Source organism: Jatropha curcas, chromosome 4 (assembly GCF_041381405.1).
Source record: "Jatropha curcas cultivar XTBG-Jc1 chromosome 4, XTBG_Jcur_1.0, whole genome shotgun sequence".
Classification (NCBI taxonomy): domain Eukaryota; kingdom Viridiplantae; phylum Streptophyta; class Magnoliopsida; order Malpighiales; family Euphorbiaceae; genus Jatropha; species Jatropha curcas.
The window spans coordinates 962,224-990,060 of NC_143154.1; the positions used below are offsets into that span (position 1 = coordinate 962,224).

At 30.7% G+C, this 27,837-nt stretch overlaps 4 protein-coding genes across 4 annotated transcripts; 2 read left to right on the top strand and 2 right to left on the bottom strand.

Moving 5' to 3' along the window:
* The first annotated feature begins 85 nt into the window (after nt 1–85).
* Nucleotides 86–6,361, top strand: RECQL3 (DEAD/DEAH box RNA helicase family protein). Its single transcript, XM_089720622.1, has 18 exons — nt 86–369; nt 441–571; nt 752–835; nt 971–1,111; nt 1,224–1,258; nt 1,561–1,644; nt 1,766–1,854; nt 2,705–2,857; nt 2,961–3,057; nt 3,416–3,419; nt 3,507–3,656; nt 3,730–3,822; nt 3,898–3,963; nt 4,063–4,196; nt 4,781–4,875; nt 5,005–5,129; nt 5,512–5,618; nt 5,772–6,361. The coding sequence occupies exons 1-18, from the start codon at nt 219–221 to the stop codon at nt 6,226–6,228; spliced, it is 2,196 nt and encodes a 731-aa protein (XP_089576748.1). The 5' UTR covers nt 86–218; the 3' UTR covers nt 6,229–6,361.
* A 9,116-nt stretch (nt 6,362–15,477) lies between these two features.
* Nucleotides 15,478–16,915, top strand: LOC105628523 (F-box protein SKIP23). Its single transcript, XM_012209947.4, has one exon. It carries the CDS (start codon nt 15,541–15,543, stop codon nt 16,729–16,731), a length of 1,191 nt encoding a protein of 396 aa, XP_012065337.1. The 5' UTR covers nt 15,478–15,540; the 3' UTR covers nt 16,732–16,915.
* A 2,612-nt stretch (nt 16,916–19,527) lies between these two features.
* LOC105628522 (SEC14 cytosolic factor family protein / phosphoglyceride transfer family protein) lies at nt 19,528–20,688 on the bottom strand. The gene is made up of 3 exons (XM_012209946.4): nt 20,406–20,688; nt 20,063–20,327; nt 19,528–19,955 (listed from the first exon to the last, which is right to left on the bottom strand). Exons 1-3 carry the CDS (start codon nt 20,539–20,541, stop codon nt 19,733–19,735), a joined length of 624 nt encoding a protein of 207 aa, XP_012065336.1. The 5' UTR covers nt 20,542–20,688; the 3' UTR covers nt 19,528–19,732.
* A 4,221-nt stretch (nt 20,689–24,909) lies between these two features.
* On the bottom strand, nt 24,910–27,758 carry LTO1 (NAD(P)H dehydrogenase (quinone)s). The gene is made up of 7 exons (XM_012209944.4): nt 27,585–27,758; nt 27,236–27,491; nt 26,877–27,133; nt 26,668–26,780; nt 26,309–26,456; nt 25,611–25,748; nt 24,910–25,235 (listed from the first exon to the last, which is right to left on the bottom strand). Exons 1-7 carry the CDS (start codon nt 27,684–27,686, stop codon nt 25,155–25,157), a joined length of 1,095 nt encoding a protein of 364 aa, XP_012065334.1. The 5' UTR covers nt 27,687–27,758; the 3' UTR covers nt 24,910–25,154.
* Nucleotides 27,759–27,837: the final 79 nt, after the last annotated feature.

Below are 27,837 nucleotides of genomic sequence, written 5' to 3' on the forward strand. Positions count from 1 at the left end.
GTCGTATTAGTATTTTAGATGTAGACATGTCTAATGGGCCATATCCTATATTGGGCTTGGTTGCCATCTCCCTCCTGATAACAAATCCAGAGGACGAAGAATTGAAAATTTCACGAAAATTTAACAGAGAAATAGAATCAGTTGTTCGGCGAAGACGAAGGTTTTACCTATTATCCAGGTGATAACGGCGACGTTTCCCTTCGCATAGGAGGTTAGAGATGAAGAAGTCGCCATTGCCAGTGCAGAATATTTGCAGTAATGAGAAGAAGATAACTGGAAAAGAAGCATTGGTGAAGCTATTGAGATGGCATTTTGGTTATTCTGATTTCAGAGCCAAGCAGTTGGAAGCGATTCAAGCTGTTTTATCAGGTACTCTATAATTACACCATTTCACTTACCTGTAATTGGATTTTTGTTTAATTGATTATTGTCTTTGAAAGGGAGAGATTGCTTTTGCTTAATGCCAACTGGAGGAGGCAAGTCTATGTGTTATCAGATTCCTGCTCTTGCAAAACCAGGGATTGTGCTTGTTGTTTCTCCTTTAATAGGTGATTATGTTGTATTGTTTTTGGTTTTCCTTTTTCAAGGGAGTTAGGACACAGCTCTAACTTCTTTTTTGATTGGTTCTTCATTTCTATTTTGCAGCTTTGATGGTAAGTACTGTAGAGCAATTTCTCTTGCTTTCTCCTTTTTCTTTCCTTCAAAAAATCACAGATATTAAATTTTTTTTTTTTTTTTAACTTGTTTTCAGGAAAACCAAGTCATGGCTTTGAAGGAGAAAGGAATTGCTGCTGAGTTTCTCTCCTCAACCCAAACATCACAGGTCAAAAATAAAGTGAGTTTTTTTCTTGGGCTTGATTTGCTTTTCTGATAATTTTTATTGACCTTGGATTTTACAGTGCCTAAGACCTGTCAATTTGAAAATGTGTAATTCTAAAGTGGAGACTCTTATTTATTTATAAATTATTAGATTCATGAAGACCTGGATTCTGGAAAACCATCCGTAAGGCTGTTGTATGTGACTCCAGAATTGATTGCAACAGCAGGATTTATGTCAAAGCTAACAAAGATTCATGCTAGAGGATTCTTGAATCTCATTGCAATAGATGAGGTAGAAAATTATGTTTTCTATGTGTTGGTAGAGATTGAACTTTGTCCACAAAAGGACATGCAGGTTATTATCGGTATTAATTTACTATCTCTCCTCGCTCAATTTTGTTCAGGCACATTGCATTTCATCATGGGGCCATGATTTCAGGTTTGTTGCTTCTTTAATCTATAAGTGAGACGTGACTCCTATTGTTGCCTATTTTATTTTTGCTGGATGTTCCTGCCTGTCTTCTTCATGATGTCCTTGCATACAAACACACAAAATATTTCTCCATGCTGTCAAATATGTATATAGATGTAGTTAGAATTTCTTTCCCTCTGTCCTATGTATATATGCAAATCATTATTTGTAAAGGAGTGGATATCAGAAGGTGCTTTTTTTTTTTTTTGAATTTACATATTACTGAAATTCTCTTTTATTTTATATATATAATTTTTTTTCTGGAACAGGCCTAGTTATCGTAAGCTTTCAACTTTAAAGAATCGTCTTCCAGATATACCAACTTTGGCTTTGACGGCCACAGCTTCTCCTGAGTGAGAAATGCGTTCTTTTTCATTATTTATGTTGGCCTTACAATTCTTTTAAATCATCCAAGGCGAATAATAGAAAAGGAAAGAGAGCTGATAATTATTCAGTTGTTCATCTTATCTCCAGAGTGCAGAGGGATGTGATAGAGTCTTTGTGTCTGCAAGACCCTTTGATTCTCAAATCTTCCTTTAATCGTCCAAATATATATTATGAAGGTACGTCCTGCTAGCTTATTTCAGAAAATAACAAGGCATTGACTGTAATTTAAGAAGATTCTCTGTTTGGAAAAATAGATAGTCCTGTCCCAGTTTATCTTATTTTAGACAGTCTGGCTTACTAGCAAAACGTCTTAAGTTGTCTATCAAACTTTTTCATTGATCCCTAGTCTGAAATTTTTGTATGATTATTCTTATTCTAGATACATTGAAAATTAAAACTGAGGATGCTTGAAAAAGAATGCACATTTATAGACAGTTGCAACTAGACTATTTTAATAGTATCTGTGGTGGTTAGAGTAATTGCAACCACTGAATATGGGGGAGCCAAAAAATCCCAAGAAAATGAGTTGAAGAACAAAACCAAATTATCTCTAGTTTGTCTACATAAGTAGCAAATAAGCTCAATCAGGCTTTCATTTGGAATCTGTCTTAAAAAAAATAGGTGAAAGAAATTAAGAAAGAATAAAAGACTATGTTGAAAAATTTATTAAGACTTTGCAAAAGCCATTTTTCATGAGCTATGTCAAATAGGTAGGAATTCATCTGTTCACTTGTGAATAGGATTTTGTCTTCTAAACAGTTGAGAGCTGGGATGAAATATGTTCAGGATTCACCTTGTATGGTTTTTATCAAAAAGAACCAAAATGGACTGACAGAAAGAATCTATTTTTTAAAAAAAAATGAAAAATAGAAGAACAAGAAGAAAGATACACTGGGAAGGCGAACAGTAATAACCATTGTTACTCTCCTTCTGTTTGTTTGTCCTAATCATTTATTTTGAAGTAGGGGTACCATGCTGTCTACTACTGTTTGCAATATGCATCTAATTGGTTTCTCGATAATACAGTTAGATATAAAGATCTTCTGGATGATGCTTATGCTGATTTGTCCTCTGTACTCAAATCCAGTGGGGATGTATGTGCAATTATTTATTGCCTAGAGCGAACCACTTGTGATGGCTTGTCTGCTCATCTTTCCCAAAATGGCATTTCCAGTTCTGGTAACTAAATTTTTTCTCTCTGTCATTTAGCCGTGGATTTTTATTTTTTCATGGCTAATGTCAAAAAATATGTTCCTTAATGACTTTGGGCAATATTTTTCAGCTTATCATGCAGGGTTGAACAATAAATTACGTACCACTGTCTTAGATGATTGGATTTCTTCTAAAATACAAGTTGTTGTTGCTACAGTAGCTTTTGGGTATGAACAACTCCATATATTGATTACCTTCATGCCTTATGTCCTAATGAGTAATATATTTCTGTCATTTTTTTTTCCACAGACATACTTGTTAATGTAGCAATTTCGTTGTGTAGCTTTCTGTTAAAAAATAGTGAGTTTAATGGGAATGATGAACTTATGCCGTAAATAAAAGCTCTCACTTTATGTTCTATTATATGCTTCATCTGTAGGGAACTTGCGGTTTCTAAATGCTTTATTTGTTTCTTTTGTTTTGTCCTCTTACCCTAGATAGTGATGATTTCTGTTTTCTTATTATTATTCTTCTGCTTGGAGCATACTGGTGCATGATCGCTAAATGAGCAAATCATTGTTTCAGAATGGTATGTGGCTAAAAGATTAATGATTTTAATTAAATCTGGAGTCTAGCTATCATGTGCCACCAATTGACTGTGATCATTTTTTTCCAGGGTATAGATAGAAAGGATGTCAGAATGGTTTGTCACTTTAATATTCCAAAGTCAATGGAAGCTTTCTATCAAGAGTCAGGCAGAGCTGGTCGAGATCAATTGCCCTGTAAAAGTCTGTTGTACTATGGAGTTGATGATCGCAAAAGAATGGTATAGTTATTTATTGTGTGTTGCATGTTCCCATTATGAGTTCTTTTCCTAAACATTTGGAACCGTACTGCAGGAGTTTATTCTAAGAACTGCTGGGAGCAAGAAGTCACAAACTTCAAGTTCACAGGATGAATCGTCAAAAAAATCCCTCTCTGACTTTAGTCAGGTGACTTTCAGCTCATTTTGTACTATAAACCTTCTGTTTAATTGTTGCTTCATGTAAATTATGCATAACATTCAGATGGTTGAGTATTGTGAAGGTTCTGGATGCCGTAGGAAAAAAATTCTTGAGAGCTTTGGGGAACAGGTTATGCAATTCATAGAAACTTTTCATTTGTAGATACTCTGAGGTTCTTTTCTTTATCAACACTCATGTGAGAATGCTCTTTATCATCGGCCAAAACAGGTACCTGCATCACTATGTAAAAAATCTTGCGATGCTTGCAAACATCCAAATATAGTGGCCAAGTACTTGGAGGAGCTGACAACAACTTGTGCTGCTCGTCAGAGAAACAGCTTTTCTAGAATTTTTATAAGCAGGTGTTTTTCTTTCCTGTCATTGAATAATAGACTGGAAATCAATTATTGAAGAGCATATGCTTTCTCTAACTGATAGTGAAATTTAGTTAACTAAGAGAGTTGTGTACCCTAGAAAGAGACTTGTTTTGTATTTGCCTTTATTCTTATCCGGAATCTCAAATCATTCACTTCAGATCCTCAAGAGGGTTTACTTAGAGCGCAATCATTTGTGCTATAAGTTTCCTAAATATTATCTCGCTGCTGTTTTTTGCTTCATGCTGCAAGATTTTCATAGTTTATGATGTAGATGTTCAATGGATTGTTGGTTTCTTATTACTATACTAATTGGATGTTCCTAGTGAGTATTAAGAAAGTTTGACAGTCCATTATGACTTTCTATTGTTAAGTTATATATAGGTGTATGTTACTTTTATTATTGCTATCTTGTCTTGTTCCTTGCATGACCCACAAGCCATTTTCTCCATTTTTCAATTAACAAATTAGGAATATTTTGGCCTTATATTGTTTTTGCTGCGAGTCAGCCTTCATGTGTGAGGTAATATGTTATGTCTTATGACCTGATTAATTTATGTTATCTATTCCAGCTCCACAAATTCAATTGATGGAGAACAATTCTCTGAATTCTGGAATCACGGTGATGAAGCTAGTGCTTCAGAGGAAGATATATCTGATTCGGATGGTGAATCATCTTGTTAAAGTTCTTGTGTTTCTCTTTTGAAACTTTGCCATCTATTTTTGGGGGGATGTAGGGTTGGAAATCCTTAGTTATCTTGTTTACCATATCGTTCTTGTGTTTTTCGACTGCTAGATGCTACTGAGGCTGTTAAGAGCCTAGCCAGATCAAAGTCAATAAAATCAGGGGTGAATGAAAGGATTGACATATTGCAGCGTGCAGAAGAAAATTATTATCAGAATAAGAACTCTAAGAAACAGGTCTGCTTTTCACCCCCACTTTCCTATGAAGATTAATCTCATTTCTTTTCCCATAGCTTAAGTAACAAAGAACGGAACACTGCTGATGAGGCATCTATTTCTTTAGATGGTAATTCCCTTTGTTTGTTGGGACCATTGACATCTTAAATTGATATCGTCAGTTTAGTAAGTTGTTTAAAATGCATATTCTGTATGCTTTCCTGATGGTAGTAAATGTTGTTTTGATTGCATTGTCATATACGAAATATTGTTCCAATGCAGTTCAGTTTGATCAAGAACAATACTGCATTTGTTGTCACCTATCAACCTCACAAGCTACATTTTGTTTAATTAAGCCGATTGGAATTCCTTTACCTTGTGCTTAATTTTAATTCCTTAACAGGCCAATAAGCTCGACAAGAATGCTATTTCTGAAACACTGAGAGAATCTACCAAGCAAAGATTATTAAATGCTCTGAAGCAGGCTCAGGAACGGCTTGGCAACTTGAGGTATGCTAGCACTCTATCCATCTTTTGATAAATTTTCCAATAGCTTTATCCCGTTGATAATTTTAACTATTGAACTTAAACTAAAATTTTTGAACGTTCTTTCTACGAAAAATAAGATGTCGTAGTTATTAACTCAGAAACTCCCCTTTGCAGCATCAAATTTGAAGAATCAGCTTCCTTCCTTGAAAACGAATGCTTCAAGAAGTATGGGAAGAGTGGGAAAACATTCTATTTTTCACAAGTTGCGAGTACGGTGAGGTGGATATCAACGACAAATGCAACCGAGTTAACAAATCGGATCAGCAGCAGTACCCCTCCACCTCCCCCTTCCCTTCCTGAGAACAGTGTGCCCAAGGAAGAACCTCCCAAGACACTGTCACCCTTGTTGGAAAAAAAGCCAATAACAACTGCTGACTTAGAACTCCATAGCAGTATCAGATCAGAAACTACGAGTATTTCTCCATCACAGAGTGCAAAGTTGCCTGGCATTCCCTCCTTTTCGGAGTTCGTGAATAGAAAAAAGGGAAGAGACGATAATTCACATGCATCACTCGCTCGATCACCTAAGACATTAAAGAATAGCACAGAGAAGAAGCTGAGGCTGGAATAAGTCAGTTTTATACGTTTTTCTGGTCTCTTTAAGTATATGCAGTGTAATTGATAGTTGTATAGAAAATTTTGTGAGAAATCCTGATCGTTGATATAAATTTTGTAGTAATAGATATATCCTTTTTCATTTATAATTGTGCGTTGTAGCCTCACTTTATTTTTCATTTATAATTGGCTATGGAATTTTAGACTTTTGAGCCGCTGTAGGCCATGTGGTGCTAACTACTACGACGGTGGGACGGTGGGAATGTGATCGACGGGATTGAAGAGAGAAAGAGAGAGAATAAAATTAATAAAATATTTTTATTTTTCAGTATTAATATGATTTTTTTTGTCAATTTTAAAACTTTAAAATACATTACACCTAAGATTTCTAATTGTGGGGTGTAATTACTAGAAAAGAAAATTCGTAATAAATTATATGGTTTGGCCATAATTATAAATTAGGTTGTCATCGGTGCTTTACACGGTTGTATAATAATTACATTTTTCATTTCAAATGTAAGATATATATATAGTAAATTATAGAATATAATAGTTAAAAAAGACAAGTAAGAATTAAAAAAGATAGTTCATTTTTTATTTTTACACAGATTAAGAAGTAGCAATTATTATGGTTAAAAAGCAATCAGCGAACCCCCGCCCCCTTGGGTCAGCACGCGTGATGTACACGATATAAAAAGCACGTGAGATAGAAAATATTGAATAAAAGAGAAAAAAAAATGATATTGATAATCCTTGTCTTTTTCCATTGAAAATCTTTTAAACCCAAACAAGTTTTCACATTTATCAGCTGAAGAGCATTTACAAGTCACTGCCGATTACTAAGTGTTCTAATCTTCTTCTTTTTTTGATTTTTTTTTTTTTTTTTTTTTTTTCATTAAGAATTTCTCTACCAACAATTTTTTTCAATTTTACTAAAAAAAATCATAAATCAAGAACGAATTTTAATGGATAAAGAAATGAACACACGCAGTAATAACAGTTACACGATATCAAAACCTATAGAAATTCTTACTGGCATTTTTGACCAAAAAATGTGAATTTTGATCATTTTGAATATTATACCCAAATTTAATTGGCAAATTGAGCATTTTTCCTTATTCATATAACTTTTCTATTATGCTCATCTTAAATAACACATGAGTAATTATTATATTGAAATAATAAGTAAGAATCAACGAGGGATATTGAAAATAATTTAAACATTTAATCTTTCTGCCAATATCAAGAACTTCTGTAAACAGAATATTTCAATTTTTTATATTTATATTTCTTTTTCCTATGGAAATATTATGATGTACTTAACTTATATTCATTATTAATGAATTGTTAAGTTTTCAAAAAAAAAAACTTTTCAAATATATTGTTTCCTATTCAAATCTAAAATCCTATTCTATTCAAAAATAAATTTTATCAAAAATCATTAATAATTTTAATATTTTTTGAATACGATAATATTATACTAAATGTTATTATGGGTACATATTCCTTTTTATAATTTCAATTTATGTTGGTACAACAAATTTTTTTTATGATGATGGTACAATTCAAGAGGATGTTAAGAAAATTAAAGCATTTGATTATACGAACTTTTTTTTTTTAAATGGAAAACTAATATCTTTTACAAATTAATAAAGAGTCCATTTCTAAATATTCTTATTGTATTAATTAAAATATTTTCAATTTATATTTATCAAGAAATTTTAAATTAATATAAAATTTTTCAAGTAGGTTTAGATAACATAATTATTGTGCACTATGCGAAGAATATTAATACAATAAAAAAAAAACATCCATAATATTCGTTCTCCTTCAAATCATGGCGACAAAGTTCATATCGTTGTTTATTATTCACGAATTTACTCTTTATATTTTATAAGTTTCCTTCGGACAATAATTTTTTTTGGGGGGTCTGTCAACATTTCTTAATGCAAAAATATAATTAAACTACAAACAATCCATATAATGATAGCCAATTAATGAAATTTGAAATATCTTAAAATAACTTTAGTCATAGCTGATTAGAAAATTACACTTTATTTAGTTGATTGGATATAATTTATAAAAATTATTTTTTAAATAAATACACATAGATAATTAACAAATTTAAAATTTTATTTTTTTTAAATTTATTTTTAATATATATATATAAAAGGACACGTTTGAGATTTTTAATATTTTATTTTTTAAATATTTTAATTTTATTTAGGTTATAATTTAAAATATTTTATTTAGGAGAGAGATAAAAAGAGAAAAAAAAAGTATATTTTTTCTTTATATTTGTACAAATTGATTGGATATATTTTTTAAAAAATAAATTTTCAAATAGAATATACATAATATTGTATTTAGGAGAGACATAAAAAAAGAAAAAAGTATTTTTTTTTTTTTTTATGATTGTAGGGAAAATTAAAAGTTTATTTGGAAAGGATAAAACATTTATTTTATACAATCTTTTTCATTAATTAGTTAACTTATTTATTTTAAATTTGCAACGTCGAACAATAGAGAAACAAAGTACTTAAATAAATTCATTAAATTACCAATATTGGATCTTAGTATGATTTACTTCGTAATTTTTATTTATTGACTTGACTTTTTTTTCGTCCTTTAACATTAAATTTCATTAAATTATGGTCTTTTCAATTTAAAAAGAGGTTGATTTTTGAAATTCAAATTGATAATTTTTTTAATATAATTTATTTCTTATTATATGTTGAGTTTTGAAAAAAGTTTTATTCTTAATATTAATTTTTTATTTTTTATTTTCTTTTTCGTTACTAAATTAATTTTTAACTACTATCACTTTAATTTAGTAAGATATTTATTATCCCTTCATGGTTAAGTATTTTTAATTTTCTTAATATTTTTTCTCTTATATTTTAAATTTATTTGACTTGAAAGAAAATAATTTTTATGAAACTGAAAAAAAAAAAAAAACTAGAATTATATATTCCTGTTTTGGATCACTTTTTAAAGTTTCAAGAATTTGTTTGTATGTGCATATATTCTTTTCTCTAATCCACTCATTGGAGATTGAGTGATGGCTTGATTTTCTTTTTCGTTACCTATTAGGGTTTTAAAAATCTGTATTTATAAATTAAGGACCGAAGGATTATGTTTAGAGATGAGGTTGAAGTTTATTTTGAACCACTTTCATTATACAAAAATAAATTAAGTACATGAAAAATAACATTACAAGTAACTTATACGACAAAATCTAATATAAATTAACCAATTGTATTTATTTGAATCTAAATAAAAACTTATGCTTTAATATTATATAGATAAAAAAATTAAAAGAGCATAAAAATTGAGTATATAACGAGCATAATCAATGTGCAATACATATTATAAAAAAACTAGTATATCTAAAAGTACAAATGAGAGGGGGATATTAGGATCATAAAAAATGTCCCTGCTAAGTTTATGGACATGACAAAAATATCATTAAGAATTTTAATTTTATTGATTGCAAAATAATGGTAGTTTAGTTTTGATTGGTTATATTAATTTTCTATTTAAATCTAAATTCTAATTGATAAACTAAGAAATTACATTATACATTAAATAAGATATATATTAAATATGGTAAGAATATAATATCTTTAAGGATTTTAATTTTATAGATTGAAAAAATAAACGTAATTTAATTTTGATGGATTATATTAATTTTCTATTCAAATCTAAATTCCAATAGATAAACTTAAGAAATTATATTATACAGTAAATAAGATATACATTAAATATGAGGAGAATATGATATTTTTAAGGATTGTAATTTCATTGGCTGAAAAAATAAAGGTAATTTTGATCGATTGTATTATACTATATAGGTACATATTGAATATGGTAAGAATATAATAATATTTTAGTGTAAATCACCGATATTTGGACCCTATTACCAGGGACCGCCTAATCCGACTCGAGATTTAGTCACAGTTAAGGTTCTCGCCACTCACTGCAGGTGTGCTTAGTAGAATTGAACCCGAAAACTCTTTTCATATACCAACTTGCGTTGCCAACTAAGCCACAACCCATAAGTAATGATATAATAATATTTAATTATTACTTTTAATAAAATTTTAATTTGATTAGTTATAATTATTTTCTGCAAATAACTTGTTCAATAAAGAATAAATGTAATTTATTAAGAAATATATTATAAGATTTATTGTTTGATATAAATAGAAAATAAAAGTTATTAAAAATATATATAAAATAAAAAACTATAGTATAATAAGTTATATTAACAAATTATATAATACGCTGAAAGATTTTTTTTTTTTTTTTTGTCAAAAACAACTATTATAAAATTAATTATATGGTCATCGGACTTTGACAAAAAATAAAAAGGAAAGAAAAATATAAAATTATAGCAATGATTATTATATTAATTATTATAATAGCTATCTGTCAATAATATAAGTTTAAAACTTAATAAGCCAAGTCAAACTTATTTTCACTTTGAAAAAAAAAAAATTTTTATTTATTATATTTTATAAAATATTCTTTTTTTCTAAATACTCTTAGATTTTTAGTAATATAAAATATTCATAATATTATAATTTATAACAAAATAGAAAAATATATGTATAAATTAATAGAAAATTATTTATAATTAAATTACATTATTGTACGAATTGTAAAAATCAATAAGTACGAATTGTAAAATGTACAAAAAGACTAGAAGTATTTGTGGTTATTAACAAGTGTTTGGTACAATTGTAAAATGGATTGTTACTTATCCTTATAACTGGTCTATTAATTTCCTTTTTAAATAGTTATTCTGTTTTTTTGAGATAATAAATTAATAATATAATCAATAAACATATCATATACCATCTATTTGATTAAGTTAATAGTTTGACAACCAATTATAGTTTTATTGGTCTTCTCAGTAATGTGAGAATCGAGAAATTTTGAATTTATTTTCTCTCAATTACCAGAATTTTCAGCAATTTGGTGAGTTAAGAATAGCTTACTGGTATTATGTGGTTCATCGTGTTAATTCAGTCCATCTAATAAATAAAAAAATTGATAGCTTTTGACTTTTTTTTTCTTCTGATTAAATGACACTTTAAAAAAAATCAAAATAATATCAATTGTTCTGTTTTAATTAGGAAAATAGAATCGTTGATCATTCTTCCTTTCTTTCTTTTTTTCTTTTTTTCTTTTTTAATATCAAGCGTTCTTAAATTGCATTCAAAATTTAATTAGGAAAATTCTAAAAAATTTTAAATTTAATACATCATTTATCTTCATTTATCAAACTATTCATTCAAGAACCTGTTCTAGTAATGGTTAACTATTCTACTAGCTGTTAATTAATAGCTTTTAGTGTAGTTCTTTGTATAGCTATTTAAATTAAAAGTGCTTGGTTAAAATAATTATTTACCTTAAAATAATAAAAAAAAGATATTAATTATTAACTTGCTGAATTCAATGAAAAAAATAACGGAGATGGTTGTCAAAAAAATCTAATCACCCTATATGTAAATGCTAAATATTAGGTTGTCTCATGTTTGATAAAAGAAAAAACTATCTCAACCTCTAAAATCTATTATAAAATAATATGTTACTGAATAGATAAAGTTTTGAATCAATCAAGACGCTAAAAATCAACTCAAAAATTATTGTGGAACTCTAGAATTGTTTTATCAAATGCAGAGATGATATAAATATTTTAAATTATTACCTAAAATCATATTGTTATGCCCCGACTCTAATCACCAGGAGGTCACAGGGTTGTGCCACTGCCTAATCCGGCCAACACATCCACCCGCCTGCACGGTTTTGTCCCACAGGTGAAATGGGAAACTTCCCAGGAGGTCAATCATTCTAGGATTTCCGTTAAACGAGCACGCTTAACCCTGGAGTTCTTCCAACTCTCCAGCCATTCCACCAAAAGGCGCCTCTAATGATTAATTTCCCCCTTTTCGATATATGATTCGATTCATTCCTGTGTTTCGCATTCCACTACCCTAGCTAGCCTACCATCCTAGGATCGCTTTGCCGGGTCGGGATGTCACACATATAGGCGGTTGCATCCTTAAATTATTAATAAATTTACTTGCTTCGGTAATTTTTTTTTAGAAGAAATCAAACTATAAATTATTAAGAGGAAGTTGTATATGTATTTAAGATACAAATCAGTATGTTACTACATTTTTATATAGAAAATCTAATAATAAATCACTTATACAAAGAATAAAAAAGTATAATCTTGATTTGAAATATCTAATTGAGTTCATAGAGCATAATATTTATGCCATAGGCGATCGCTTTCTCCACTTGGTAGATATTCATGGTCACTGTTCGACTCCATGATCTTGTTACAAGTTCGATCTGATCACTTTCAAATTTTTTTCCTTCTATTCTAGAAGAGGTCTGCACTTTTTTTTTTTGCATAAATATCTAAATAACAAAATACTCTAGATAAAAAATTACCATAATAGTGATAACAATAACCCAGAACTAAATTTTAAAATAAAATTTCAAGATAAGGGCAATAATAAATTTTAATAATTAGGTAACAATAACTCAAATTTGCATCAAAAGATATAAATTTGAGGATTATTTAAAAAAAAACAAACAAAAAATGGAAAGAGGTGACCACGAGTGAAAGCTCATCGGTAGCCGCTCGTGGAAAAAGAAAAGAGAAATTTTAAATTTTTGGCAGAATAAGAGGTTAAGTTATCCTATTTGCCTAATTTTGTTTCCTCGTAAATTTTTACTTGCTCCATAATTAAGTGTATAATAATTTTGTTAAAAAAAATAAAAATGCATATCATAATATTTTTATTTCTCTTTAGATCCATAATATATAATAATTAATAATTAATAATATATATAAGTGAAAGTGAGTCAAGGAATATTAGGATTGTTAAAAACGTCTATGCTAAATTTATAGATTGACAAAAATATTATTAAGAATTTTAATTTAATTGATTGAAAAACTAAAGTCAATAAATTATGATTGTTAATTTCCTATTCAGATTTGATTGTTATTTTTCTATTTGAAATCAAAATCATATAATATTAAATAAGCTATATAATATATACATTAAATATGGTAATATATATATATATTATATGGTAATATATATATTCTATGATAATGCAATTTTATGGTAATATATACATATTATATGGTAATATATATATGTTATATGGTAATATAATGTAATATGGTAATACTATTTTATGGATACTAAATAAGGTAAGACCATATCAAAAGGTCTTCCATCTTACAAATAATGTACATCTGTTTAGGCAAAGTTTTTAAAATGATGCCTTTATTTCCATGTCTTCCAATTACTTTATCACCCATAGAGATGACCACGGTTCGATTTTAAATCGGAATCGAACTGAAACTGAATCGATCAAAATCGGCACTAAATCATGGTCAATGATTTTAGTTCTAAAATCATAACTGAAACCGTGCACTTAAGGTTCGGTTTCGGTTCTTCATTTTTAAAATCGAAACTGGTGATTTTAGTTTAAAATTAGCAGTTCCGATTTGAAACCGTGAAAAGTATGTTCTTAAAGAAACTCTCAACTTATTTTTTTTGTTTTATTATAGTTTTTTAAAGTAACTTTTAAGAATTTTTATTAAATTGATTTAGTTTTTTTCAACAGTAATATTTATTATTATTATTTATTCAACCTATAAATCTTTAAAAAATATTTTAAAATTTTAAAATGTATTATTTAATTTCGATTCGAAACCAAAAAAAAATAAAAATAAAAACCGGCAATTTCAAAACCGTCTTAGAAATTGTCTTAAAGCAATTCAGTTTCGGTTTCACCTTTTTTGCAACCGGAATCGACGGTTCTAGAATCTTGGTCATGCTTAATCATCCACTTTGATTTCGTGTTTGTGTATATATTAAATATGTTAAGAATATATCTTTATGGATTTTAATATGTTGAAAGGAATTTTTTTTTCCAAAAAAAAGTAATTATAAAATTAATTATACATGCATAACTGTAGCAAAAAGTAAAAAGAAATGAAAAAGATCAAAATTATAAATAATGCTTAAAATAGTGATTATAATATTTTTTTGAGAAGAAATCAAACTAGAAATTTCATTCTATGTGTTCAATCTGATTACCTTCAAATTTCTTCCTTCTATTGGAAAGAAGATCTGCACTTCTTCCTGCATAATTATCAAAATAATAAAAAAGGTTAAACAAAATCACCATATGGTAATACAACAACTCATACTAAATCTGAAAATAAAATTCTAAGATATGAACAACAATAAATCTCAATATTTGGGTGACGATAACTCAGATTCATTACAAATCTAAGGATTATTAGTAAAAAAAAAAAAAAGAAAAGAAAAATAGATGACCACCGATGAGAGCTCACTAGTGGTCGCCCGTGAAAAAAGAAAAAAAAAAGCTTTTAAGATTTTAGATTTGGAGGAAGAGATAGCCGCTAATCAAGGCGAGAGAAATTGTTTGTTTTTTTATCAATACTAAAAGAAGTTAATCAAGGCGAGAGACATTATTTATTAATCGAGGCAAATGTAGGAACTCATTCTCTTGCAAAAGTGTCTATAATTATAATAGCCGATCTCACTCGTGGAACTCTATCCCGCCTTATTTGTTAAGTTTTTATAATTCAAGTTAATGCATGGATAGCATTTTTCTTTCAAAAAAAAAAAAAAGTGAATTTATGATTAAAATATTAATTATTATAATAACTATTTATCTATACTATATAATATCTATATTATATAAATTTAAAATGTATAATCCAAGTCAAATTAATATTCATTTTGAGAAATTTTATTTTTTTAATTTATTATTTTACAAAATATTTTTTTCTATTTTATGAATGCTTTTAGATTTTTAGTAATATAAATTATTTATAATATTATAAAAATTAATAGAAAATTATATATAAAAATTAATTACTCTTATTTGCGACAAGTAAAAAATCATCGAGTATAAATAAGTTGCAATGCAGGTTCAAAAAAATTAATATATACATATACATATATGTGAATATATATTAGTTTAGATGGTCTTAACTCTAAAATTATAAATCAAATATTCGGTTTTAAAATTTTACGTACCAAACCATCAACATAAAAGCAGCGACTTTAATGTTAGTTTGGTTTGATTTAGATCGGTTTGGGCGATTTGGTCTGCACCCGGCACCCCAACCTTTTAGAGCATTACAAGCACGGGTAGTTTTGTAATTTTATGCCCTGGGTCACTGTTATTAGAACAGTAGCCCACTTTTTTTTCCGGCAACTACGCAAACGGCTAAACCCTCTTCGATTCTGGAGAGAAAATGAGGCCATGGAGCGATCTCCCTGAGGATCTATTAGCTTCAATTGCCAATCGTCTCGAAGATCCTTTGGATTCTGTTCGATTCCGCTCTGTCTGTTCCTCATGGCGATCTTCATCTCCTATGCGTAAAGCGTTCCCTGATTTTTCTGTCAAATTTCCCTTCCCCATCTCACCCAATGATAACAACGATCCATATCGTCAACGTCAAGGCTATTTCGCTCTCTCTAAATCGAAAGTATACGTTATCCAACCTCCACAACAAGAAAATGGAACCCAAGAATCTGGAACTTGGTTGGTCAGAGTCAAGAAAGGAGAGAATGGTAAGTTTGTGCTCCTTAATCCCTTGGATAAAGACTTACCCATTAAGAATTCATCTCTGAAGGTTTTAGATTTATTAGATTTTAGAGTTACCCAAGTGGCCCAATGTTATAGTCTTGATTTTATAGAGCATTTTAGTGCTATTCCAGTTGAAGGACATGCTGTTAGCGTTCATAAAGTTCTTTTTGATGGGTCTGTGGTTGTTGGAATAAAGGATTACCCTAATTCTTTATTTTTTAGGAGGTTAACAGATGATAAATGGGTTTTGCCTGATTTTGAAGCTATGGATATTGCTGTTCATAAAGGGAAATATTTTGCAGTTAAAGACAGGGGAGATGTTACTGTTTTCGACTCTGATTTTAGGGTTTCTGAAACTATTAAAACTCCTATTCGTTCATGTGTTTATGATAGGTTCTTTTATTTGATAGAATCATTTGGAGATTTGTTCTTAGTATATAGCTATATTGTCATTGGTAGCCGTGTTCAATTTACTGTCTATAAACTGGATGAAGAAAAGTCCCAATGGGATGAGGTTAACCGTTTGGATGATAGGACCTTTTTCCTTAGCGAATCTTGCACCTTCTCTGTCATGGCCAAAGATTTTCTTGAATGTAAAAGAAATTGCATTTACTATGGATTAAATTGGCGTGATGGTACTGGGAGGCTAAGACGTAACCTTTACCCTGTTGATTTCAACTCAACAGAACTGCACTATCGTCACATTGGAGTCCTTGATTTAGTTTATGGTGATTGTGGGTCAATAGCTGATTGCCCTGGTTATGATGAGATATTTTGGCCTCCACCAACTTGGTTAAGGACAGGTTCTTCTTCATCCGGAGTGCAAAATGTGAATGCCAAAAGGCATCATTACTGAGGTCTTGTTCAATTTGGTGGTTAAATATCATTTTGAATTAACTGTATTTTGTTGCGGTTTGTGCCTGCAATTCTTGGAATTTTGATGATCTTGTAGTAACTGCAATCATCTTCTCTGTGTTCCTCCCTTTTGCTTTACATTTGCTATATTTTCTAACCCAATTATATTCAAATGGTTAGATTCATTTTGATGTCTTGTTATTTTCATTAGTCGGCAAATAAAGTATGCTTATGTTGTTTTGTGCCAAAAAAATATTTGCTTACACGGTGAACTTCTGGTAAGCATATTGTTCTTTGCCGCACTTTTGCTGTTTATTTCCACAGAGATGCACCAATTTCAGTAGTGTAATATAGGGGTGAGTAAATGGTCAGTTCAATTTGATTTTCACAAAAACCAAAATAACTGAATTTTTTTAAAAGGGAAACTGATCTTAAATAACGGAGTCAAGTTAAAATGGTACTTTTGCTTCAAGTTATGTGCTTCATAATTGTGCTTATTGCTGATGGTTTTGCATATCTTCTCATATGCATACAATCATTCACCAATTACCAAAAGGCATTCTTCTTGTCTTATAACACTAACCCCCATTGAGCCAAAATGAACTCTGCAAAAGTTTGTGAATTGGTTTTTGATTTCATATGAAACCAGTTTCTACTTATATGTTGAACCGAATCCTCATCACTAATGGAATCGAAATGATCTCTGGATTGATGAGAAGATCCCTTCAATTGGCTGGAATTCCTTCCTTTAACAAAATTAGATCTGGTGGAATCAATTTCATACTACATTATGTTTTAGCCCATACCACATTACGTGCGCTTTTAAACTTCCATGTCTTTTATGATTGTTATTGTCTTATTAAGAGTACTTTAGGAATCAGGATAACTCAAATTCAATTCTGGATTACTTAGAATTCTTTGGAATGCTGCATTTTAAATTATTTGATCAAAATGAATTTTCTCCAAAATTCTATCTAGAATTCATTCGTAAATGAACTTACTCAACACTTACAGTAGTATGGAGTTCGGTAGAGATCACATAATTCCAATTTCTCCTTGTTTATGGCTATGTTCTTCACTGAAATTGGAAAATTTCCAATGTATAATTAGTTTCAAAGCTATATTTGTGTTCAGGGCTGAAACAAACATTTGGATCTCTTTCTAGAGCAAATTTGGATCTTTGGATGGTTTTTTTGTTTTAGTTAAATGAAATCTTCCTTTACAAATCCCTTCAGTTGAAGAATGATGAGTTCAACACCAAAGAATGATAGTATGATCAATGATGTAGCAGAATTTTAGCTTAAAAGTTGGAAGACAGACAAATTAATTGCCGGTTAGAACCAATATATATATACATATATGCACAGAAATGAAACTTTATTGAATTTCCTTTTCTATCCTTTTTACAGCAGCCATTCTCTCTCATTTGCTCTGATCTGATTAACGGGTGATGCTAAGAGTTGTCTAAAAACATATGGCACAGACTTAGGCAATTTTATTTATTTAACTATAAATTTTGACTAATTTATTTGTTGAATTTTTCTAAGGTTTTTTCTGGTTTTATTTTATATCAAAAAGATTTAAGTTATGTAGTAAATAAGCGCGTAGGATGAGGGTGAGATGTTATAATGAGGGTAAGATGTTAGACTAATTTTAAACGTTACTTCTTTTAATGCAACTTAAGATACTATGACTCCATTTATTTCCGTAAAATAACTTATTGAAAAGTGTTTTTCATAATTTTCCGTTATTTAAAGCGACCAGAAAAATAAGTCAATGGAAAATATTTTCCTAATCAAATGAAATCAAGTCATTTTTTAAGGAAAACAACTTCTCATTTTCAAGATAGAAACATTGTTCGGATATTAACAAATCTTATAAATCTATATTGTTTTAATTTATTAATCAATATAGTCATTACTACTGTCACCATTTATCACCGATTACCACCACCAGCCACCACCATCACTCGCCATCGGCGGCCACCACCACTGGCAGCCAACCCCACCAACCATCGAAGGCTTTTATAATTTATATATATTTTTTTTAACATTCTTCTCATATTTAACAATAAATTTCAAAATTTTAAAATTTCTATTGTTAACATTTTTTATGGTCGTATGAGATAAGCTTTAATATTTTTGATAATTTTTAACATTACAATCAAAAATGGAAAATAAATCATTTGAAAAGTATTATTCAAAGAAAATTTTCAATAAGTGATTTTCCTATAAATTATCACTTACTATAAGTTATTTGACGAAAACAAACAGAGCATTTAATTTGAATTCAAAATCAATTTGATTGAAATTGAACCGATAAAATAAAATGGAATTGCATTTTTCGGAAGAATTAAAATTAAATTAAATTGAATCGAGCAAGTTTAATTTGGTGGATTCGGTTTAATCATTTTTCACATTCGAACCGAAAATCAGAAACAGCAATTGCTATATTGTAATTCAATCTGACACAAGGGTGAAATTAACCCACTCCTAACTTTTGTGTCCAAAACGCACCGTATTGAAAACACACTGAAGCCACTTTTTCCCAACCAAGAGTCTCCAATCAACGACTTGACAGTGCTCGCCTCCACAAATGGACGGCGGTCAGTCACCCCCTCCCGTCTCTCCTCGACCAGACCCTCTCATCTCTCCTTAATAAAGACTTCCCACTTCTTATCTTCCTCAATGAATTCTCTGATACATTTTTAAGAGGAAAGGGTGACACCTTTTAGATGAAGAAAGACTAAATAATTTGACGAATTTATATTTTAAAAAAGAAAGAGAGAAATGCAATATACTAATACTAATAATCTTTTACTAATATTATAATGAAAACAAAAACATTACAGTTCACCTCATAACTAACTAAATTGAAAAAAAAAAAAAAAAAAAAAAAAAAAACATTTTGCTGATCGCTCTCTCGTCCAAATCTTAGTTCTATATATACATAAAATAAAGATGCAAGCACCTTTTCTTTTTATCTTTTTCGTCTTTTTTAATTCACGAGATACACCTCATAGAGTACATAGACACAGGGGAATCCATTGTGGGCGCTGCACCGTACACCCTTGGATGATCACTCTCCAATCCATAATCCATCATCGGACGGTACTCCAAGTCCTCATCATGATCATGAACAAATTCTGGAATTTCAACTTCATTTCTCCTTACATGGTCCCACAAATAATCAATCCTGTTGATATATCTCAGCTTCCCATACAACCTGCCACACACAATCCCACCACTACCCCTTTAAGTTAAAAATAAAAAACTAATCTCGAGGCTCAAGTTAGTTATAGAATATATTCAAATATTAAAATGCGCCTTTACCCGCCGCTAAAAAGAAAACGGCCGAAGGTGGCAAGGAAAAGCCTGGATTGTAACCCTGGATGAAGAAAGTAAACAGCGTGGAGATTATCCTTGACGTTGATCGGTATCGCATCGTAGATAGATCGTAAGGCTGAGATTCCGGGAAAATTCTCGCTCCTTTGAACTCCGGTATGCACGTATAACACTGAAAACGGCTCCTTCTCCAACTGAGGATAGATCTTCTCTTTCAAGTAGCTCTTAACCAAATCCACATTCAGAAACCGAGCTAATAATAATAATCAGAAAAATCAGAATCGTGAACAGAATTAGCAAAATTTCAAAAATACAAAAGCGAAATACTAACCAGGGAAAGATTTGCCTATAAAGCGAAGGATCTTGCGGCCATGTCTGTCTTTTCCATGGATCTTAAAGATGTCGAGCTTGTCAATTAGTTGTTGTTGCTCAATCTGAGAAATGTGAGTGCACAGCTTCCTTTCCATTTTAGGTTTTTGATTTCTAATTTTTCAATTGCTTGGATAAAGTTGACGGAGGAGACAGAAAGGGCAAGTTAAAACAGAAAGTGAAGATTGAGAGAGAGAGAGAGAGAGAGGGAAAGGGAAGGTGAGGAGAAGGAATTAATAAAGAGGAGGACAAGCGTATTTATGGGATTGGGGTTAAGAAATATCAATTGGAGGAAGTTACGTTTAAAAGGATATTCTAAGGAATCTTCCTTTTTGGTCCAGACTCGGTGTGCTTCGCTTCCTTTTAGGTCCTTTTCATGTTCTTAACCTACTTTGGGTTTCGTTTTGATCCGTTTTGGAGGTTTGTTGATTGCAAGATCTCAACCGTCCATTTTCTATCTTTTTTTTTTTTTGATTTTTTTTTTAAAATTATTTGGTATACAACTATGGTAAACAAATTATCTGATTTTTATATTTAGTATTTTATAGATCAGTTTAAATGACAAGAAATTTATGTTTGGAGTTAGCTGGAAATTTCATATATTACACTCACGATTTTGTTTTTCTAATTGCTTTTCTCAATAAAAAAAAAAAGTTGGTGATGCTTTGAAGCATTATGTAAAATTGTAAATAATATGTAGAATACTTAGATTTTTAATTTTATTATTATAACTCCAACTTCATCGTTATAAAAAAGTTTTTTATTATTAATTTAATTGAGTGAAATGATTGCTTGATCTAGCTCTCTTTTCGCTTTTGATCGAACTAAATTTAAATCATTTGATTTTATTCGAAAATATCTTTCAAATTCATGAATTTTACTTTTTTTTTTCTTTGTAACCATAAAATAAAATGTATTTCGTCGATTTCACAATCTATGAATTTTATACATTCAACCGAATTTACAAAATTCATGAATGCCACATTCCAGTACTTCAGAACAGCTTTTACTCTTTTCTTAATATATTCCTTTATTAATTTAATTACTATAATTATAACTCATAAATGATTTGTTAATAGAAATGCACATTCAGTGTAAGTATATACAAATAAAATTATTATTTTTTCAAAAAGAAAAATAAATTACTAATTTAACATATATAAAAAAGGAAAAGTATGTAAATTCAAATTTATGAGGCAAAAAAGAATATTCATTGAAAAACTCGATATGCTAAGAATAACATTAATAAAAATTCTTATTTTCAAAGGATTTAAACTTAAAATTCATTTTGCACATCAATGAGAAAACCTGCGGAATCGCATATAAAAGTACAATTCATTTTAAATAATATTTCATTTGAAATTTAGCTAAGTATTCCTAAATTGATACAATATTCTCTTGTTAGCATATAAAGCGGGCTTTTGACAAAAATAATACTCTTCGGAAAATTATTTTCCAATCTAAAGCCATTTCAAAACTATTTACCAATCTAATGTTTGACCTGGCACAGAGAGAGAGTGTTGTACTAAAATCACAAATTAAGTTGGTGGTTTTAACGCAATAGAAAAAGTAACTTGTACTGACAAATAGTGTGACATCCCGACTCGGCAAAGCGATCCTAAAAAAGTGGGTAGAGCGAAGCTCCTAGCTAGCTTCTAGGATGGCAGGCTAGCTAGGGTAGTGGAATGCGAGACACATGAATGAATCGAAAAGGGGGAAACTAATTATTAGAGACGTCTTTTGGTGGAATGGCTGGAGAGTTGGAAGAACTCCAGGGTTAAGCATGCTCACTTAACGGAAATCCTAAGATAAGTGACCTCTTGGGAGGTTTCCCATTTCATCTACAAGAAAAAAAACCATGCGGATCCCCCAATCTTGTATGGGGATTCGGCTTGATCCAAAGCGGACAATTCCTCTAATGATTAGAGTCGGGCGTGACAAGCAGTCAGCAAAAAGTAATTATATAAATAAACAATAGTTTTTATTTTGTATCGATGCCATCAATCCAATTGATGGTTTCAATACAAAATGAAAATTTTAAGTTGTTAATTTGCCTTTTTTACTAAAACGCGTAATTTGTTTGGTAGTTTTAGTGCAACTATGGAATGTGACCATTAGTCAGCAAAAAGTCCATGAAAAAATAATATTTTATTAAGAGGTCACCAGATTAATTAATGGTTTCAATAAAAAAAATATTTATTCACTCAAAATATGTTTTCATCAAAACACACATATAATCTAGTGGTTTTGGTGCAATACATTTGATATGTGCAACGAAATAGACATTGGATTTCATTTCGAGGTGTAGAAGTTGAAACTGTGGTAATTATTCGATATCTTTTTATCTTATCTTATAATTTCTTAATCTAATTGAATAAAAAATTTTGCTCTTATTTCCATAATATTTTTTAATACAGACAGATGGACTTCAACATATATATCACAGTTCAACATCACCAACACGTAGAATTCATCATTCCGTCGAAGATTATTTAGCCTATTCGGTGCAATGAATAAGCAAATTCGCACTGAAAGTCACCCAATGCTTTAACCTGCCCCTACATCGCACTAATGTGCCCAGCACATCATCTTTTGCACCACAATCTAAGTGGAGTGTACCGTCTACAACATAAGAAATGCCATTGAACATTCATTACACTCCGATGATGGCAACCCAGCAAACCTATACTTATTTTTCCAAAATAACGAGGCAATGCCATTTTAATATATAGTACCTGCTTTTAATACTTCTGCGGTGTCTTTTAGCACTTGTGATGGATCTACATCTCATGCTAGGCACTCATTTAATCATTTCTTTGAGATATGATGGTACCCGAGCAACAGGTTTTAGCCCACAACAACCACAAAAAACCACTAGATCATACGTGCATTTTGACGAAAAAATATTTTGAGTGGACAATTATTTTTTATTGAAATCACTAATTAATCTGGTAGACTCTTAACAAAACACTATTTTTCCATGTACTTTTTACTGACTAGTGGTCACATCCCATAGTTGCACTAAAATCACCAAACGAATTATGTGTTTTAGTGAAAAGTCGAATTGACAACTTAAAATTCTCATCTTGTATTGAAACCACATATTGAATTGATGGTCTTAATACAAAATAAAAATTATTGTTTATTCATATAATTACTTTTTGCTGACTGTTTGTCAGTACGGGTTACATTTTCTAATGCACCGAAACCACCAATTCAATTAGTGGTTTTAGTGCAACACCCTCTCTCCATGTCAGGACAAACATTAAATTGGTAAATAATTTTGAAATAGCATTGATTGAAAAATAGTTTTCTGAAGAGCATTATTTTTATCAAAAGCTTATATACAGCCTACCATTGAAATTTCAAATTTCAACAACAATGATTTGATGCACAATCCATTTCCAAATATCAAATGTCTTCATCAACGATGGTTTGATGCATATACAGTGAATTACTATCGGTCACTGCAAGAATTAATCACAAAGAAGATTAAAATTGTCTATGTAAAAATAGTGCTAATTCTGTCTTTATTATATCTATGTGTTTCCTTCTTATAAGTTATCTAAAAAAATGTTGTTGCTTTCTTATATAATGTTTATTGGTAACAAATTTAATAAATTACGGGACAAATTAGTTTGAAGGATGCCTTTGCATTCTCTCTTTTTTTTCAAAACCTAAAAGCTCTTTTTTCTCTTTTTATGAGTGGCCACCGGTGAACTCTCACCGGTGGTCACCCCTTTCTCTTTTCTTGTTTGTTTTTTCAAATAATCTAAGTTATTATTGCCAAAATATTGAGATTTATTGTTATCCATATCTAAATTTTGTTCTTAAATTTAGTTCTGAGTTTTATTATCATCATTGTGATGATTTTATCGCAGATTTTCTCACTAGAATGAAGAAATTTGAAGGTGATTAAATCGAATTTATAGAAAGACTATGGAATCGAACACATGTAGAAAGACCACCATAAAGTCGAACACTTGTAGAAAGGCTATGAAGTTGAACAACGTTAATGAATTTGAATAATAAGCTTCCATTTGTTTCTGGAAATTTAATTATCCGAAAAATTATTTTTAAAGTTTTCAAAATTTCAAGTATTAAAAAAAATCAGTTAATGGAATATATTTTTCGGAACAAAGGGAGAATTAAGTCATTTTGAAGAAAAATAACTTCCTATTTTTATGAGAGAAATATTTTCCAAATGTTAACAAATTTATTATAACATTATAAATACCTGTTTATTAATCTATGAATCATTAATAGCCATCGGTCAAGGGCCACCACCGTCACCCGCCATGTATGTCTTCTCTAATTATAAGTTAATAAGTTATTTGGAGGAGCCTAAAAATATTTCAATGTACTCGTCTAGAAGCAATTCAACATCTAGCTGAAAACATGCATTGAAAACCCTGGAAACTTGTACACAGATGTACTAACACATTGTTGGAAGAGAACAAAACAAAGAATAGAAGAGCATCTTGTCCATATAGGATTCAAATTGAACAATTGAAATTATTGCTCTTCCTAGAACAAATTTATTTGTGTACATAGTTTAAAGGTATACTAATTTGCCAAGCCACCCACCAAAGAACAAAGCCAGTATATTGAGCACTCAACTTTTAAAGATTATGAACAATTCGGCAGTTTTGAAGACTACAAGTTCATCTATAAAACTGTACATGTGCAAAGGCTATTATAATGTATTACTCTAACTGGGTTGACTCAGTTCATTAAATTCAAACCCAGAAAGCTGTGCAAGCTCCGACAGTTCTTTCTCTCCACTCAAAACCTGCAAGAAATCATGCCAAGCTACAATAAGAATGCCTTCAACGCGCTTTGTAGGGGGAAGATGGAAGAGAAGAAGAAGACACAGCACCTCCAGCATGGCAGATTGGCAACTTCATAGAGAAGTTAATGCAAAAAGATATCTATGTTACAAAGAGATCTAACCTAATCCATTAAAATGTATTCCTTGGATCTTATATATGTTTACTAGAATAGGATTTTATAAAAATGGCACTAAACCTATCTGTGCTGCCTGGCATTGACAACATAAAACCTAAGATTCAAGCATTCACAGGGAAACTAGTAATGAAAGGCACCTTTAGATGATGCCACTTGTAATGAAGAAAAAAGAGGTTCAACAGAATACAAGTTTCCTTACCTCACCGTTAATCACCCAAGTTGGGAATCCCTCAATTTTAGCATCTGCACATGCCTTGGCTATTTTAGTTCCTTTTCTATATCCATCAGGAAAGCATTCCTCGTAGTCCAGTATTCCTGATGCTTCCTTTCCAAACATCTATATTAGTAACACAAAGTAGATAATGTAAGAACAATGGTTAGGCATGATGGTAAGGCCAAGAATTTCCTATCCAGTGGAATAAGAATGAGAGGTCTCCAACTAGGGATAATTCTTATTACTAACCATGATTGGCCTCTTTCAACGAACTTCAATGAGTTGCATTTGGTAAATACCCAACTATAATATACAAGTTACTGTGGTCTGTTCAAGAACTGAAAATGAGTTTTATGGGCAAAAGTATTGAGCCATGTTAATAATTCACGCAGAATTCTAAAATCAGCTATAGCCCGCTTCCCTCTCTAAGCCTCCCTAAAATAACCAGTCGTTAATCTCAATAATGAGTTCCATTTGTTCTTTATGGATTTGAAACGATCATAAGCAACTATCATCAATAATACTAATTTTTCTAAGGTCCTTATCTTCATTCCAACATTTTAATTACTATGATAAGCTAGTAGATAAGTTAAACAGACTAGCAAACAAAAACTGACGTACATTAAATTACAACTTCCTGATTTCAGATTAATAGTACCTTATTAATTCAAAACAATTAGTACCTGTTTTTGTTCTAAGCAATGAGAACACCAGAAAGCCCCATACATTTTAGCTCCTATAGAGTGTAGATGCCTTGCAAGAGAAACAGCAAAAGGACTTGACGATGTGGTTATCTCAGAGGTAAAATATGGTAGCTCGATTTCGGCCAGGCTGCTTATATAGAAATGAATAAAAAAATGATCAGGCAACTATTCTAACAACAACAACTATTCTCAGCAAGTTTCTGACTAAATCACATGGACAAAAGAACACATATAAAGCCGGAGTTTTATAAAGAGGGGAAAAATATTTGTAGAACAAGCTCAATTGCTTAAGTAAATGAAATGAAGATGTCATTATCTACGCAAAAACTTTAAATCACCTTGAGGAGACAGGTGGAGAAGTACCATATGACGTGTTCAAAGCAAAAAGGACCAAACTTACTATACATAACTGCAAACCCAATACTTTTTGGATCTCTTGCAACCCAAAATCCTATAAAAGAAGAAAATTATCAGTTTAATGAACCCAATTATACAAATAGCCACTAACAAATACTTAATTAAGAGAATGTGAAAAAAGAAGGCATACCTTTAGAGTGATGAAAAATAAGCTGAATGACAAGAAAGCTGACAAGAGGCAGTATGAGCAAGAAGCTCCAGAAAATTTTGAGCTAAGAATGTACAAAAAATATGCACTAGCAGCTGCCATGGAAGTGGTGCTTGCAAGTAAAATCAAGCGACCATTAGACTCTCCAATTCCAAAAGGTAAGTTCTTTACAGGCAACTGAAACCCAAGTGCTGCAACTAGACCATATGCAACCATTCCAATGGCCGGAAGAGGAATGCCTATCAAATATCAAAACGACAATAATTGAAACATTTCATATCTAAAGATTTATGATTTACTGGATAGAACCCATATATATGAAGCTTGTAAAGGACAAGTACCGAAAACGACAGCGTAATCACTGTTCAGCACATCGCCACAGCTGCCGCCACCAACAGGACAAAAGGCATCTGAATCGGTAAGTTTAAGGTAAGTCAAGTATGCAGTTTCGAGAAACCCGATACCTCCAAGAGCTGCACACCAATTGTATGTAGAAACGCTTGAAAGAGGGAAAGATGAAGCAGGCTTCGCCGTTTCAAATTCTGGTTCTGCATCTTCTTTACTTGTGCACTTCAATCTCCAGCGCCAACACAATCCCTTACACAAGAAACCATAGAAACATGAAAATATAGCGAGTGAGAAGAAATAATGAAATTATGGAGTGAAAGTAAATGTTTGTTGAGAGAAAACCTTGAATTGGGTTATCGGTTTAAGGGAAGGAGGAGATAAAGAAGGAACTGCTGAAGCTCGCAACAGCAACGGCGGAGAAGAGACGTTGATGAAGCTGGCCATTGTTCACCGGAGAAACATGTGGCCGATGATTAAGTTTCGTTTGTGCCCGGTTAACTAAATCAAAAGGCCCAAATCATAAAGCCCACGGACCAATGCAACAAAGTTAGGTGTAACTGACTAAAATTGAGGTTCATGTACAAATTGAATATGG

Coding starts and splice junctions, on each gene's coding strand:
- LTO1 (XM_012209944.4), bottom strand. CDS start 27,686: ATGGCCAGCTTCATCAACGTCTCTTCTCCGCCGTTGCTGTTGCGAGCT. Junction 26,781..26,876: donor TATTTTTCATCACTCTAAAG/GTATGCCTTCTT, acceptor CTTCTTTTATAG/GATTTTGGGTTGCAAGAGAT. Junction 25,236..25,610: donor CTTGGGTGATTAACGGTGAG/GTAAGGAAACTT, acceptor GATTTCTTGCAG/GTTTTGAGTGGAGAGAAAGA.
- LOC105628522 (XM_012209946.4), bottom strand. CDS start 20,541: ATGGAAAGGAAGCTGTGCACTCACATTTCTCAGATTGAGCAACAACAA. Junction 20,328..20,405: donor TATAGGCAAATCTTTCCCTG/GTTAGTATTTCG, acceptor TATTATTATTAG/CTCGGTTTCTGAATGTGGAT. Junction 19,956..20,062: donor CGTTTTCTTTTTAGCGGCGG/GTAAAGGCGCAT, acceptor TGTGTGTGGCAG/GTTGTATGGGAAGCTGAGAT.
- RECQL3 (XM_089720622.1), top strand. CDS start 219: ATGAAGAAGTCGCCATTGCCAGTGCAGAATATTTGCAGTAATGAGAAG. Junction 1,112..1,223: donor ATCTCATTGCAATAGATGAG/GTAGAAAATTAT, acceptor AATTTTGTTCAG/GCACATTGCATTTCATCATG. Junction 4,876..5,004: donor AGATATATCTGATTCGGATG/GTGAATCATCTT, acceptor TTCGACTGCTAG/ATGCTACTGAGGCTGTTAAG.
- LOC105628523 (XM_012209947.4), top strand. CDS start 15,541: ATGAGGCCATGGAGCGATCTCCCTGAGGATCTATTAGCTTCAATTGCC.